Raw genomic sequence first — 17,678 nt, forward strand, 5'->3', positions numbered from 1 at the left:
AAATAGATGCAAGCACATATTAGCATTTTTGAGGGTGTTGGGGTGCGAGAAGGCTCGTGTTATGGCATAAGTTAGCGGTAAATGCGACCGCATGCAATAACGCCTTCGGCGACCACCACCGCTGCGACTTAACGGGAGTTGTAGTGAGATGAGTTAACGAAATTTTAAAGCCACCACTAAGCGGGCATAGTGAGGGTGCGAAGAGCGCTAGTTGATGTGCTTGAAAAGCAAAATGCCAATTGAAGCATGCAAACGACTTAACCAATCAAGCGAAACAGCAATAAATTTTCAATGATTTTAAGCAAAAAAAAACTTTGCGCTAAACGGAAATTTATGTGGCATATGCAAATACGAGCGCGACCGCACATATGTATGTGTGTGCATGTGTGACGGGAGTGTAGGGCAGGCATATAACCACAAGCGTTAAACCAAGCATGTTTTCAAGTATGTGCCTGTACATGTGTGCGTGTGTGTGAATATGTGTGACGCGCTGTCAGGTTCAATTGGCAATCATGTCGCTGCTAATTTCACGGCTGGTCGCGCGCACAAAGAAAATGTTAAGTGTTATATAAATCGAATCGTTGGTCTTAAAAAACGCAGTACAATTCGGTGAACTTTCGAAGACGTAGGGCGCATGCGCTCACTGCTTGGCCAACTAACGGCAAGTTGGCAGTACAGCTGTTGTTTTACAAGCGTTTGGTGGCGTTTAGTGGCATTTAGTGGAGAAGAGTTAATTATATTTGCATGTGTTGTCGCGCATGCGTTGCTGATTATGTAACGGCAGTGCCGCGTTGCCGCTGCGGCTCACCACTAAATGACGAAATGTATCTTATTTATGTTTGTACAGATCTGCCAGGGGCTACATGAATGGGCAAATACATACATATTTACTACACTCCCACTGGCGCGCATTAAATTCAAACAGGCTAGTGTGAATGTATGTGTGTGCGCGTCTGTTTTAGTAGGCCTGCGGTTGCGTTTGCATAATGCTAATAGCTTGCGTTCACACAGATCTGATCCACATTCGCATATCTTCATCCAAATCCGCGGCGGCGCCTCACCACAAGCCGCCATCGCTCTGCCAATATATTTTCTGCAACAACCGTTAGGCACACTGTGACGCAGTTCGGCCTTGTGCACTTGGTGGCGCGCTCTACACGCATATACATACATACATGCACCGTTTATTGTTGAAGGTGTTAGCCAGCGCTGTTTGCCCATTTTGTGTTGTTGTTGATTTTACTCTCTAGCGGCGATAAGTTTACCCTATATACATATAGGTTACTATTGTTGTTGTTGTTATTTAAGTTGCTTTGGTCGCGACGCATTTGCTTGTAGTAAAACATGATTTCGGTTGTATTGCTACTGCTTTTGTTGTTGCTGTTATTGTACTGATTATGCGCTTCTGCTGTGCTGCGGTCGTTCGTGGCTGCGGTTTATCGCACATGTTCAAATCAATCGGTTTGGTTTGTTGGTCAATTGCTTAAGCTGCAACTGATGTATTTGCTCTGGTCAGCGATAGTTCCACAGCAAATTGAGGGGTTGGAGGATAGGGAGGCATATAATGCATATATATAACTGGAAAATCATAAAAAAGTTAAATAAAAGACATCTTTTTCAAGAAGTTGTGATTTTTTAGAACAGCTTTACGAAATGGCCTATTTAAATTTCTCAGCATTTTTGATTCTTCTTCTTGCCTACTGGCATAAACACCAATGTTGGGGTATAACTCGTGCAGATCTTCGGGTTCGACATCTCCTAGTGTAGAAGTGTTCCCTACGTATTTTAGTATGCTGTGGGCATCAGTCACTAGATCACCTCTGGGGTTCTACAAGAGTATGCTCCGGTCTTGAAACCTTCTATTAGACGCTACATTTTTACGTAAAATTTTTGAGCATTACTCTTCATACTCACTCATTTTGGCTTCTCTCTTTTTCTTTCTGCAAATGTGTCCCGCTTCCCTCTTCAACTCTTTGTATCTATCCTACCCCGCACGAAGCAAATGGGTCACGACTGGGCTCCCACGTCACTATTGACAGACATTATTTCGAAGTCGTAGATATTTTCGTCGATCTTGGAACCGGCATTAACACCAACAACAACGTCAGCCTCGAAATCCAACGCAGAATAATTCTTGCCAACAGGTGCTGCTTCGGACTGAGTAGGCAATTGAGAAGTAAAATCCTCTCTCGACGAACAAAGATCAAAATCTATAAGTAACTTATCATCCCCGTCCTGCTATAGAATGCACGATGATAATATCTTATGATTCGGATGAGTTTTCGAAACAAAGGTTTTATGGAAGATTTATGATTCTTTGGTCATTGGCAACGGCGAATACCCCAGTCGATGGAACAATGAGTTGTACGAGATATACGACGCCATTGAAGCAGTTCAGCGAATTAAGGGACAGTAAAACACTCCAGCTCTGAGGGTAGGAAGACCTCCACTCCGTTGGAAAACCAGGTGGAAAAAGACCTCGCTACACCTGACTAACCTTTTAATTAAATTATTTAGCAGTCTAACTTATATCCTTGACCCAGATTCCTCTCCTCCCAATGGGTTCAAATTTGTGAAATTTCAGCTTCGCTAGGCGAGAGCTTGATAATTCGGACTTTCATTCTTAACATTAAAACCTTCAAATTACGTATTCAAAACTCGTGTAGATAAAGATAATATTATACTTCTAAGCGCACGAAGTGTATATAATTCACATAAACTCACTAATTTATTCTCTTTGTTGCATTACACAAATCTTTCTTGAAGCATATATCAAGGATAGCTCCCATATTGCTAATTTATGCGACACACAACTGAGGTGCCTTGTATACCAAAACTCTGAACATAACAGTACATAAATGCGCATTCTTGCTGTAAGCTGTGAATAAATATTTCATTAGCACAGGTGATGCTAAAAAAATATTTCATTTAACATACACACACACACTCAGATAATAAATTTGGACTTCTGAGGCGATTAACAGCATATTTGCAACGAAAAGTACATACTAATGATCATTGAGTCAGTTGCTTTGATGCTTTAATGGAGCTCATAAAGTGACCATTGCTTTGAGCTAATTGCAAATAAATGCAAATATCAGCAGTTAGTTTATGTTAGCGCCTGAGCGTTTATAAACAAATTTGCCGTTAACAGGCAACTTCCAGCATCTTGCTCGTTAATTGCATTTGCTAATGTTGCAGCGAAATTAAAAACAAAGCACCCAAGCAAATATATTTGTATAATAAAGCAGTTATTTGCGTGTTATTTTATTCAGTGTATAAGAAGTCGGCACATAATTAGATTTCCTTGAATGATTTTAGCATCTTGTCTCTCTAATTTACAATGAACTAACGAAATTATTGGAAGTAGTTGTCGTTTGTTTCAATTCGCAAAGCAAAGTTAATTATTTAACATTTGACCAACTTCCATTGCTCGCCCCACTTTAGCAAAATTTTTAATTAAAAGAAAACAAAGCTACTTAAAGTTTAGTCTGCTTGGATGAGAATCTCATAATAACCTGTACATATAAACGGTGATCCATTTCGAGGTTACCTAATTTTTTAAAGAAAACAGAACACACAGAAACTTCAAATTTAATGTGATTGTTTATTATTATTCGAAAGAAAATTCTTTGGCATTTATTTTTTGAAGATTATATCTTTCAAATGTTGGCCGCGTCTACGTCTCAGATGGACCATCCGTTGAGATCAAATTTCGATGACTTTTTCGAACATTTCGATTGGTAACTGGCGAATGACATGCCTGATGTTTTGCTCTACGGCCTGAAATGAAGGGGATTGCCTTTTGACTTTATATATCTCCACAGGGAAAAGTCTATTGGTTTGGTATCTCACGATCTTGGTGGCTAGTCGACCGGCCCAAACGTGAAATCATCTGCTCCCCAAAGTGTTCTCTCAATAAATATATTCATTGATGCGATGTGTGGAAAGTGGCGACATCTTGTTGAAACTCAATGTCGCTGAGACCACGATCTCCAATTGCAGGCATCAAATAGTCATGGCCATTGACGGTTACATTCTCAGCGGCATCATTTTTTAAGATATGATTCCACCGACCCACAAACCACACCAAAATGTTGTTTCTTCTGGATGAAAGAGCAGCTCTTAAATCTTTTCAGATTTCTCTTTGCCCCAAATATGTATGCCAACTTTACTTGTTTACATACCCATTGACTCGAAAACGTCGGATCTTCTTGGAACTTTTCTAGAGCCCATAGAGCGAAGCGATGTCGTTTGGGAAGGTAATGACAGTTCGAATACTCTGTTTTGTACTAAAGTAAATTCAGAAATTAATTTTCAGCATGTAAAAGCCGTCAGCTAGCTATTATTTACACTTCACACTTCAGAAGTACAAGAAGGAGTGTGGAAAGTGTCTGGAAGTTTTGCCCTTCTCCAGGTAGTTCCTTGCGAATTGCTGCCATCACTTTTCCGGCCATAAAGAGGCGTTTGCCTACTGTTCCTTGGACTCTAAGAAATGGATGATTTAGAAATGTCCGTCTGGGTGTCCCTCTGTCGTCTGTTTATACGCGAACTACTTTCTCAGTTTGTGAGATATTGGTCTGAAATTTTGCAGATGTTCTTTACTCACTAAGGAGCTACTCATCTGCCGGAACTGGCAATATCGAACAATTATAGCTTATGTATAGCTGTCATATAAACTGAACGATCCAACTCAAATCATTGTATGGAGAATTGTCTTATTTGGCAAGATATCGTCAAAAAATTTTTAAAAAAAGCTAATTATCTAATATGCTGTCATTTAAACCGACCGATGAAACGCAGAGGAAGATATTTTTATATCCTTTTTGTACCCGCAACAGGGAATATGAAGTTTGGCACGAAACGTCAAAGACCCTATGAAGTAAATATATCAGCGTGACGAGCTGAGTTTATTAAGCCATATCCGTCTGTCTGTTCGTCTTTTTCACCAAGAAGCTGCTCATTTGTAAGAACCAATATTGGACAACAATAGCATATAGCTGTCATACAAACTGAACGATCGTGAGCAAGTGCTTGTATGGGAAACTTTTTAAATTGACGAGGTATTTTCAAGAAATTTGGCAGAGGTTGCAATCCAAGGCATCGCCTATGCTGTAGAAAATGTATCTATGAAGGTTATTATAATTTCATTGCAAAGTTGTAGTTTTTTTTAATATTTTGCCATTTCTACAGAGAAAATAAATAAAAATTAAATAATAATCGCCTAAATAGTAATATTTTGGAAATAATGATAACTAAGCCCATCAACAGGCTGTCTATTTCAAAATGGAGTTGCACTTAGGTAACAACATAATTATTATAATAAATTATAATATAGTTGATAATTGAAAACAATAAGACTGTTGTCTTCATTCTGGCGGTCAAAAGGAATAGACACAAGCATTAGCACAATTAGTTATGCACAAATATAATAATTAAATTTATAGAGACCATTTGGGCACGGACGCGCTGTAAATACAATTTGCACTGCCGCTAGCCTAATAAGTGTACAATAATGCCAGCAAAAGCTTAATAAATGCCTGTTTGTGTGTGCATAAGTGTGTTTGCAGCTTTGAGTGCTTACGAAAGATATTTTCCAAAGTTTGAGTTCGAAAGCTAAATGGATAGGTGGAAGTTTTGGGTACAGGCCGAGCAAAGTGCAAGCCCAAATTTACATTTAATGGTAAGCAGACAAACAACAAACATAGATATGTATGCGAGAATTCACACATACACACATTGCTATGTATATTTGTTTATTTGCTTATACAGCGAGTATCGCCGGAGGCCAAATTGTGTACCGAGTATTATTGTATATGAAATTCATTTCTAATTACGTGCGTGTCGTAGCGTTTACAAATTATGATAGATTTGTGTGTGCCCGAACCGTTGTGTGTACGCTGGCTAGTGCACAACATTTAATAGATAACGGTGTAAGTGAAAATGGAATTGGAAATGGAAATGGAAATGGAAATGGACACCAAACAAGAGCCATAACAAGGCGAGTCCAGGTACGGAAAGTATTAGCAATAAATCAAAGAGCATATGCATACACGAGGTTGTTGCAAACACACACACACACATATACAGAAATAAGCGCGCATATATGTGTACACTAACTAGCACTTATATAAATATTAATATAGCATATGCAAGCGTTTGCGCTCATATTCGGTAGCCTTTAGGTCATTTGCATACGAGTGCAATAAATGTTGCTCATACGTCCTGGTGGACGTGTACTGCTAATTTGTACTTTCCACTAAGCCAAGGCGAGCGGTGCGATACGTGCAATTGAATATATTTGCAGCTGCTAGCAAATAGTACATTTATTGCTGCCGCTGAGCTATCCAATCACGCCATCAACTTGCAACTGCTGTGCGTTTTGCAGCAAACCTAAATATAAACTCGCCGGTTGTGCACTATCCGGAGTTTTGTGGTGTAGCTGCAGAGCTGCATATATTTTTGTAATATTTAGTTGTAATTTCAGGCGTTAATGAATGATGGTATATGCCCTTTTGGAATAAAATGATAACAAAATGAAGGTAGACTTAGGTTAGAATCCTACTTATGAATTTCCTGTGAAACTTAACAAAGTTGCTTCAGCGCGTTTCTAATTACCTCCTCAATTACCTCATCAGATCTTACAAAGATACATTTATTTGATGGAAGCTATTTGAGTTTCAGGAACTGTAAAAGTCTATAAAATCCACATCTTGCACAAAAACAAATATAGAAAGCATCAGTCGATACATAAAAAGATCTTTATAGTTATTTGGATCGGTCAATTTACACGGCAGATATGTACTATATTAATTCAATCCTAACAAGTGGTTGGAATATTGTTTTGGGCAATAATCTCTGTCCGATTTCGTGAGGATATCGTATCTAGAAAGTTTTCAGTATAAGGAATTGAATTTTATAGGTCAGTTTGTATGACAGTTATATCCCAATAGTTGTCTGATATCGGCGGATTAGACAACTGAGTAACTTCTTGGGAAGAAAAGAACGTGTATTTTTACAAATGTACAAGTCTATGTCGACTCTGCTCGTCATTTATGGTATATGTTCATATATACTTTATGGAATCTCCGAAGTTTATTTTAGGGCGTAATACACTTTACTTAATACTCTATTCAAGGTATAGAAAATATAAATACAAGGTGGGTTCCAAAGTAAACAATTTTTGAACCTAGCGCCCCCTGATGGCGCCATCTATATGTCCACTGTGTTTATGTTATCGACGAGAAAATGAGCTTCGAACAAAGTGCCAACATTAAATTTTGTTTTGAAATTGGTAAAACTTTTACCGAAAAGTTTCAATAGATGAAACAAGTTTATGGCGATGATTGCCTATCCCGTGGCAGAGCGTACGAGTGGTTTCGACGTTTTCAAAGTGGTCGTAAAGACATAAATGGCGATCAACATGTGGCCCAATCAAAGTCCGTGATCACCGGAAGTTCCATCGAAACTGTGCGTGAATTCAACAAAACTCAGCCGAAATCATCATTGAAATTCATGGAAATGGAATTGAACATCTCCAAAACATCGATTTATTGCATTTTGACCCAACATTTGGGCGTACGAAAGATGTATGCACGGTTTGTTCAGCACAAATTGACTGACAACCAGAAATTGCTCAGAATCCAACAATCGAAGGTCGCTTGTGATCGATTATTTGATCAAAAATCACACTTTAACCATTAACCACTCCCCGTATTCACTTGATATGGCACCGTGCGATTTCTTCCTTTTCGGAAAAATGCATTTGCCCATGAAAGGAAAGCGTTATGCAGGCGTAGAGGCCCTTCAAAAGGCTTGCACCGGCATACCGGCCAAAGAGCTAAAACACTCGTTCGACTTGCTTTTGGACCGTGCAAAAAGCTGTGTTGAAGCAGGAGACTATCTTAAATAAAATAAATTAATTTTGGCGGAAAAACCATTTGTTCTGGTTTTTTTTAGTCTTGTTTACTTTGTTCATCTTGTATATATTTTTATAATATTGTTTCTTTAAGTGAGTTTAGTGTAGACGTACGGTATCAACCTCAAAAAGTTTGTTGAGCCGGTTCGAAAGAAATATTGAGGTACTCCGATATCTCTCTAAGGTGACTAACGCCATTAACAGAGTTGTATGACTCGAATTAACAAAGCTTTTTGATTGTTGGGCATTGCTTTGGTTCTATTTCTTTTGAGACCACTAATACAAGTATTGTGCGTTAACCCAATTTCTACATAAACTGCTGGTAAATAAAAATTGAATTAATTGTTCCATTTGGTCTAGAATTTTCTAAGAACTGTACTCTCCGATTTTATACCACAATTTAAAAAGTTGTAAGCACAGTGGTAGGTTGGTTAAAGTATTGACACCATATCAATACAGTGCTGGTCTCTATTAGCAAAAACCTAGATGGTAGATTTTCAAAAGCTCCCCTTAACGTAAAATTTTCACCAGCAAAATCATTCGCTATAAGCAGAAACAGGTACTTGGCGCTAAGTCCACACAATTATATTCATGTTTAGCTCCTCGGAAATCGAGACAGTATTTGTGTGATGGCTTGACTTGCGATTTCGCCATTAGTTTAGTATTTTCTTTTCTCTGCATCGTGCTTACAAACGAAGTTTACAATACCCGATCGCACTTATACAACGCGAGATATAGATTACTAATTCTCTATATTTAAAAGATTTATTATTACTAGAGTTTATATATATTATCGTATATAGACACAATCTATGCTTTCTACACCCAATTTCCTACAGGGTTTTGCCTTGCTTAACCTACATAAATATGAATAGGTATACTGCGTGTGTAATAATATTCATGCGAAATTTAGTTAGATCTATAACAAACAAATTACTAATGTTTTCCCATTACTAACCAAATATCCATTGGCCAATTTGATGAAAGGCATTCATTAGCAGAAACTAAATGCTTGGAAATTTATTGTTTGTTCTCGTTTTTGTGTGCTAACAAATGGATATGCGTGTGTCTGTGTATGAACAATGGTGTACTTGCTTTGTTTCTGTCATTGTAGTAATTGTATTAGTTGTTAAAAGACACAACAACAATATTGTAGGCATTGTTCTGCCTCAATGAAATCAAATACTGTCATGTCAGTTGTCTGCTGCGCTCAAGTATTTGAAGTTCAACATATTATGAACAACACAAATTTGTACTTGTAGTTGAAAACTATAATTTTTTTTGTTTGAATGTGTAAATTGAGGCAAATACATATCCCGATGATACAACATAATTAATAATTATTAATTTAACAAATGGGTGCTTGAATAAGGGCTTCAGTTAGAAGTGAATTTTAGAAGAAAATAATATTGTTTTGTGCAAAATAAAGAGAAAGCTTTTTAGGCTTAAAAAACAAACATGAAAAATTATTATATTTCTGGAAAAAAATTAATTTTTAAAGTAACACTATTGTGACATAAGTAACGTGGTATTCAAAACATTGTACGGACAATGCAACTCAAGTTGTGGACACCTCAAAGTCTTCATAAGGATTCGTAAAGTATAAAAGGCAAAAGGTGACACAGCACGCTCCAATTGATACGACGTCTATGCAACAGTTTGCAAAACTTCATATCAAACTGTAGGCTATTCTATTTACTCTAGGCTGTTTGTTGTATTCATTTAGTTTGGTGAATTTCAGTTAAGTCCATGCTGTATGTTTCATGTTCAGATTGGATTCGTATTCGTTATGTAACATAAATATGCTCAAAACATTGGTCAGCAGATCTTCTTTATTAGTTTCGGAAATTGTCCTTGCCTATAAGCATATCAAACTTTAGGCCCATTCCGATTTCTGTCTCTTTCTATATCACTTCTTTTAACATATCTACCCGATAAAGTTCTCAATAGCTCACTTGAACCACCTGACGACCAAAATACTTCTACTTTAGCCATTCGCTGGCATGGGCATAGTTAACAAATCCCGTCTTTATCCTAATTGTAGTCCACTTATCATGGGTAAAATTGGCGATTAAATGTCTTACAAATCTAACACTAAATTCGGCTTCTTCTTCCTGCTTTCATTGCTTTGAGTTTTTATTTGTCAGAGTTCTAATAGCAATCCATAAGATGAAGACGGTCTAAACACTTCAGTTAGTTTATAAGCTCTAAATATATAATATATAAAATCGAATTAGTTTAAATTTAAAAAATCAGAAGAGTATATTATTACTGCATATATTTATAGATTTAGCCATTTTCGCATGTCTGTGCGTCAATCTGTTATCGATCTGAAAATTTGCGCTCATCCTTTGTTTCCTGAGAAGCTGCTCATTTCTTTGGAACTGCCGATATCGGACCACTATATTATATAGCTGCCATACAAACTGAGAAATCGAAATCAAAATATTATATTGCACAACTTTTAATTTGGCAAGATATCTTCACCAAATTTTAGCAGAGATTATTGCAAACTGACCGAACAAAAGCAAAGTAATGCTTTTCATAAAAGATCTGTTTTCTTATTAAAACCGATTCGATTTGAGTGCTATCTTATATAGAAGAACTAGCAAAACGTTTTCTTAGTACGCAAACGGTTAGCCGATTACGCTTTCAGTTTTAGTTAGTTTAGGCTAATCTGGTAGCCCAATGAGCAACGCATAGACCAGTTTTGGTCCTTTGCGATACCGGATGTAGTTCAGTTACTAGTTTCATGTGGCGTAGTCATCCTTTAAGATGCTTGCGCTTGACATGAATTTTAGCAGATTCTTTGACCTCTATCAATACCTCGCATAGTGAGGGCAACAGATGCTTACAACGTAGTCTTGCCAATGCGGCACAAGTACACAAGAGATGGTTCATGGTGATGGTGGCTTGCTCTAGACATTTCCTGCAATCTTCTCGATCTGTCTCAATGGGGATTCTGCGGGGGTGTGCCACCACAAGACAGCGACCAGCTAGTATTCTTATCATGTTCCTACAGACTCATCTATCGAGTGCCAATTGGGATTTACCGTTTTGCACATGACTTTTGCAGTCTTGCATCCAGATAGCTCATTTCATCGTGTTTTGAGTTTCTTTACCATGCTTCTGTCGAGATCGTCGTATAGACAATGCATGGATTTTCCAATGTTGATCACGTTTTCGGATACACCATTCTTGGCAATCTGGCCAGGCACCTAGTAGAAGTGAAGTTACTTGCTTCATTCGGTATTTACCAAACCGCCATTACCCATAGAGCTATGAACAAAGGTTCTAAATGTAGAAGGTCTATAGGTGGCAGGCTTAGTATCAATTCAAGAGCCGCCGTTGTAGTTTTTCTCGAAGCTCTCGTTGTACACAGCGCAGCAAGCCTTTAACCCTTTCTATTGGCTTCCGGGAGGTGGACTTTCTACGCTTGTCCACCATACCGTAGTTTTAGTTAAGCATATTCAAACTTTTTTATTGCCGTAAGAAAGGTACCTGTGAAGAATATTATAGCTCCAGTGTACCCGAAATGAAAGGTTTTTCTAGTTCATATGAGCTTTCATAAGCTTTCATGAAACTACAAAAAATATATCTTTATTAAAGTATACTTAAAATAGTTATTATATTTAAACTAAGGCATTTAAAAATATTGAGTATGACTATTTATATTATATTCTTCCTATTTATATCTAACTAAATATCGCTTTTTTCGCATTTATTTTTCATTTTCTTCTATGCCACAATGCTGCGCCGCAACGGCACTGTATGCTGACGCACGCTTAATTTCAACGCTCGTTTACGCCGGTGGCCTGCTGCACCACATAATGCTTCAACGCCTGTTGACTGGACGACTGTGCAACATACTATACAACTGCTGCTGCCACATTTGTGCCTCTGTTGCTAACACCGCTAACCGCACATAACAACACAAAAATATTGCGCAATATATATGTATGTACGACAACAAATCAACAAACTCCAACAATGCGTCGCCATTCATTGCCCGACCATCTGTGGCACTTCCAACCAAATCGGGAATACTACTCGCTAATCTGACCGACTGACTGCCAACGTATATTCGCTTGCTTGCCTACTACTTGTATGCCTCACTGGCCGTTCGTTTTTGTGTGCTTGCAACATTGCGCTGATTCATTGGCGCTTTTCAGGTTTCCGATACCGTCGTGGAGCCGTACAATGCCACATTGTCCATACATCAACTTGTCGAGAATACCGATGAGACATTCTGCATCGACAACGAGGCTTTATACGACATCTGCTTCCGCACACTGAAGCTGACATCGCCCACCTATGGCGATTTGAATCATCTTGTATCCGTAAGTTGACCAATATACCAAGCAATACTAATGGGTTTTCTCTTCTTTCCTTTCGCCCTTTCTCGCTCTCTCTCTCTATCTGTCTCGCCTTAACTCTGGTCCCCGCATCCCGTCACGTCACATATACATACATTTCCTGTGCACACGTCGAAACCAACCGACCAACCAACCAACGCACCAACAACCATCAACAACAATAACAACGTTCACAATTGATGACCCGGTTGCATGGCTGAACGGTAATGCCGATTGCGTGGCATTTACCAATGCACACCGCAATACGTTTGCGTTTGCCGTCCATTACACCTACACATTTACATATGTACATATGTATGTGTGTGTGTGTGTTTGCTTTTATTTGTATATACATGTGTTGTGTATTTTCGCCTGCGTTTGCTTGTGGCCACACCCCTTCCTCTTCGCCCCGCTACGGTTTGGCACAGGTATCCGAGGTAATTGTTGAGCCCTACAATGCCACACTGTCGGCACATCAGCTCTGCGAGAACACCGATGAAACATTTTGCATCGATAATGAGGCATTGTATGACATTTGTTATCACAAGTTGCGTATGCTATGCCCCACCTATGAGGACTTGAATCATCTGGTGTCCGTAAGTAGAATTGAGAATTGTTTGTGGTCGTGTAAATGCCTGCCAAAGCAAAGCGAAACAAGAAAACGCTTGTAAAGCGCAAAATTAATTGCAACAACTGCTGCCGCAAAGAGTATATTTACATAGATGCATATGGATAAGCAGCGGTGACTAAACGCTTGTGCATTTTAAGTGACGTTGGGCTTCATTTCAATTTCAAATCTTTTTCAAACATTTTTTTTTTAATATTTATTAAAGTTTTTTTCAAAATATTTCCTTTCTAATAATTATATTTTCTCAAAAAAAGTTTTTTCTAAATACTTTTCAAAATTTAATATCTTCTTTCTAATAATTATTTTTTCTCAAAACATTTTTTTTATATTTTTCAAATTATTTCCGAAAATATTTTCAAAAATTTTTTTCTCAAAAAATGATTTTTTTTCAAATTAATTTTCAAGATCTTTTTTCAATTTTTTTCCTAATTTTCTTTTCAAAAATTACAGTTTTAATATTTTTATACCCTGAACAGGGTATATTAAGTTTGTCACGAAGTTTGTAACACCTAGATGAATCGTCGGAGGCTCTATAAAGTATATATATAAATGATCAGTATGTCGAGCTGAGTCGATTTAGCCATGTCCGTCTGTCTGTCCGTCTGTCTGTCTGTATATATACGAACTAGTCCCTCAATTTTTAAGATATCGTTTTGAAATTTTGCAAACGTCATTTTCTCTTCAAGAAGCTGCTCATTTGTCCGAACGGCCGATATCGGACCACTATAACATATAGCTGCCATACAAACTGAACGATCGGAATCAAGTTCTTGTATGGACAACTTTCACATTTGACAAGATATATTCACGAAATTTGGTATACATATGTTATTTTCTAAGGCAACAAAGTAATCTCCGAAGAAATTGTTCAGATCGGTTAACTAAAGCATATAGCTTCCATACAAACGGAACACATAGTTATTTAACAGAAATGCATTTGTGAAAATATTTTCAAGATCTTTTTTTTCAATTTTTTTGCAATTTTCTTTGCAAATTTACAGTTTTAATTTTTGTTTTATTTTCAAAATACTGTTTTTTTAATTTTTTCAAATTTTTTTATACTTTTTTCATAATATTTATTAAATATTGTTTTTCAAAATATTTTTTTTATAATAATTATTTTTTCACAAAAAAAACATGTTTTTTTATATTTTTCAAATTATTTTCGAACATTTTTTCAAACTTTTTTCTAAAAAAAATGTTTTTTTTTAATATTTTTCAAATAATTTTTCGAAATTATTTCAAGTTTTTTTCAATATTTTTCTTAATTATTTTTCTAAACTTTTTTCAAATATTTTAGTTTTATTATTTTTTTCTCAATATACTGTTTTTTTAGATTTGATATTTTGTACGTTTAGTATTTTTTTTTTCAAAATCTTTCCTTTTTTAACATATGCATAAATGTATGTACATACATATGTACATTGAATATTATCTTTTTTTTGACATAAAAAAATTCAAAAATTAATTTTTCTGGAAATCAATTTTTGTTTTAATATTTTTACTATGCACACATACAATTTCAGTGTTGCACAACATTTTCGAAGGTAACCGTTAATTTCCTCAACAGCCTTGTGTCACTATAATTCTAATTTATTTCTTTTTTCTGTGTGCCCCTAAGTGGCAACACTAAAATTGTAGCAATTAAAATTTGCGAGCCACGTTCTGCATTTCAATAATGCATGCAAAAAGCATTTTTTTCTGAAAATTTATTCAAATTTTGAGTGCCCTTTAGTCAATACTTCATGCACACATACACACACTCATGTAAATATGTGTGTACAATTAATTTATTTGCATTCGCGCACGTTTTTATGTCAACCTTTTTTTTGCACGAATTTCTAATTGGCTTTTGGTGCAAAAGGCTGTCATATTTTGACATTTGTTGACAGTTTTTTGGAAATTGCAAAATATTACATTTGTGCTTTGTGCACTGCCGTGGCGTATACGTAACATAAGTACTTTTCAATTTGCTTATATTAGAAGGGATTTGCAAAGTGCGTGCTTGCGATTCCCCAATGGTACCTATTAATTTTTATTAACTCTTGCTTAGCATGCATTTGAAGCACATTTGAAGCTCTCAAGCTTTTGAATTTCGAAGCTTATTGGCAAAATAAAGACATTTATGAATGATTTATTATGAAGCTAAACTGTTTTTTGGAATAGTCTCTAGGGTATTTTATATACTACTCATCAAATGCAGAAGTCTACAATATATATACCCACTCTTCTTATAGCTTCATGAATAAATATTGAACACCTTAAGGAGTTAGGCCACTATTGAGACTTCAAAAAGCCCTAACTTGGAAAAGGTTTTATTAAACATGTATTTGAGAGTAAATAAAATATATATATTGACAATTCGATACAAAATGCCGCCTAATGGGCTAATCTTCGGGCTCAACGGACAACGGTAACTTTCTCAAACACATTTTTTAACGAAAAAATTATATCTACTAAATTATCTACCTTAGATCGCTGACATTGAAGCTACATTTATCATATGATGGTCTTCAAGAGCACTCATCTCTCGATTTAAAAAATAAGATTTCGAGAAAAACGTGTTCAAAAATTTTAGTGCTGAAGCGTACTGGCCCGAACACTTCCACACTGCACCGAATTGATAGAGAAAATATTTTTAACTTTTGTATCCATTTTTTAATATTTTTAGAAATCTAAAGTATCGTAAAACCAAAAATTCAAAACTTCAAATTTTGAAAATCCTTGATAGGTCTAACCTCTTAACCCCAAAAATAGTCAAACCATTGTTCGCCACATAGATGATTTCAAAAAGTGAAGTATATACCACTTAGAATATACCTAATAAGATATTTATGTGAAACTCGGCGACTTGCCTACTCGTTCGTGAGCGCTCCATGCTTCCTTGAAGTTCTTTAATCAGTAAAATAGAAAATATTTGTATTTGTTCCGGATACTAATGCCTCAAAAATTTTCTGTTAACCTCAAAAAAGTATTAAAACTTATTTGTTTTGGTGTTCTCGTTCAGACTGATAAAATAAAAATATTAGTTATTGATATAAAAAACACTAAAAATTCCCTTTGAAAGCTTCTATATTATGCTTCAAATATATACTCAGTTCTTTCAAAATAACAATCACTAAATATCTCCACTTTATTCACCTAACAAACCCTTTGTGCGCCGCCTTGTTGTACTTAACACCTGCCTAATGATACGTGCTAGTCACCATCTAACTCAACTATTTAATTAATTAAAATCACCGTTATTTCTTTTCGCCTTCCTCGTAAAAATTACATCGCAACAAATAGGTCACAATGTCCGGCGTGACAACCTGCCTGCGTTTCCCCGGCCAACTGAATGCTGATCTGCGCAAATTGGCCGTGAATATGGTGCCGTTCCCGCGTTTGCACTTCTTCATGCCGGGCTTTGCGCCACTCACCGCCAAGGGTTCGCAACAGTATCGTGCTTTGACTGTCTCCGAACTGACTCAGCAAATGTTCGACGCCAGGAATATGATGACAGCGTGCGATCCCCGTCACGGACGCTATCTAACAGTGGCATGCATCTTCAGAGGTAAGTGATGTGGAAAAGAGATATTTCTTTGCTTACTTTTTATGTATTTATGTAGATGATAAAGCTTTTTTAGCCAAGCTCTATGTTTGGCAAAGGATAACACAGTTGGTCAAAAGGAAAACTTCAGTAAATATATAATGTATATTTTATATAGCTGTATGTCCTTTATGATTTCCAATACTCCTAAACATGAATGGTCATACTCATATACTAAATCGACGAAGCGCTTTTAGGTATACCATAAATCAGTTATGGCGGCTAATATCAAACCCAAAAACTTCTGCTGGATCGCCGAAAGTATGTGTACCGAGATGTTTCAACCTCACTCTACCAAAAATTGGATAGTTGAAAAGAAAGTGTCTAAGTAAGACCACTTCCGTTTATACCCTGAACAAGGCATATTAAGTTTGCCACGATGTTTGTAACATTTAGAAAGGAACGTCTGAGGCACTATAAAATATATAATTTAATGGTCAGCGTGACGACCTGAACCGATTTAGCCATTCCGTCTATCCATCTGTTTGTATATATGCGAACTAGTCCTTCAGTATTTGAGATATCGATCTAAAGGTATTCAACCGTTATTTTCTCCCCAAGAAGCAGCTTATATGTAGGAACCGCCGATATCGGACTACTATACGAGATATCCTATCGAAATTTGGTGTGGGTGGTTTCCTGAAATTGTGCAGATCGGATCAATATAGCATATAGCTGCAAGACAAACTAAGCGATCGGAATCAAGTTCCTGAAAAGCCTCTTATATATTTATGAAGGATGTTATAGCTTCAGTGCAACCGAAGTTAACATGTTTTCTTACAACTTTGGCGATATGTTTCTTACGAGACATGCAACTTCGCCGCATGCGAGCATGTTGGACTTTGTCCAGTCAAATTCCTAAAAGAGCGGCGAGATGAGCCTTGCTAAGAGCAAGTAGTTTACAGGAACTCTTATGTTTTACTTTACGGCGGAATACTGACTCATTGCAAATCTGATGAAATAACAGTAGAGTGCTCTCTTTAGCAAGCTCATCAGACTTGCAGTTTCCAGAAAATTCACTTTGCCTGACAACCAAACAAGTCGCATAACAAAGTAGCTTGATGCTATTAGTAAAGAGGTCAGGTCCTTCACAAATCACGACAAATCTTGATTGCACTGTCAGCGAGCTCTACTATTAGATTGAGTAGACTTTAAAGGAAACTGCTCTTCGCAGCAGACACCTGTGCT

At 36.8% G+C, this 17,678-nt stretch overlaps 1 protein-coding gene across 1 annotated transcript in view; it reads left to right on the plus strand.

Moving 5' to 3' along the window:
• Window positions 1-17,678, plus strand: part of LOC126752620 (tubulin beta chain) — a 112,459-nt gene that overhangs the window by 83,469 nt on the left and 11,312 nt on the right. The window contains exons 4-5 of the mRNA XM_050463561.1: window positions 12,091-12,258; window positions 16,190-16,454. Coding sequence (XP_050319518.1) covers window positions 12,091-12,258; window positions 16,190-16,454 — 433 coding nt within the window. The remainder of the gene's footprint in view (window positions 1-12,090; window positions 12,259-16,189; window positions 16,455-17,678) is intronic.

Source organism: Bactrocera neohumeralis, chromosome 2 (assembly GCF_024586455.1).
Source record: "Bactrocera neohumeralis isolate Rockhampton chromosome 2, APGP_CSIRO_Bneo_wtdbg2-racon-allhic-juicebox.fasta_v2, whole genome shotgun sequence".
In the NCBI taxonomy this organism is placed as follows: domain Eukaryota; kingdom Metazoa; phylum Arthropoda; class Insecta; order Diptera; family Tephritidae; genus Bactrocera; species Bactrocera neohumeralis.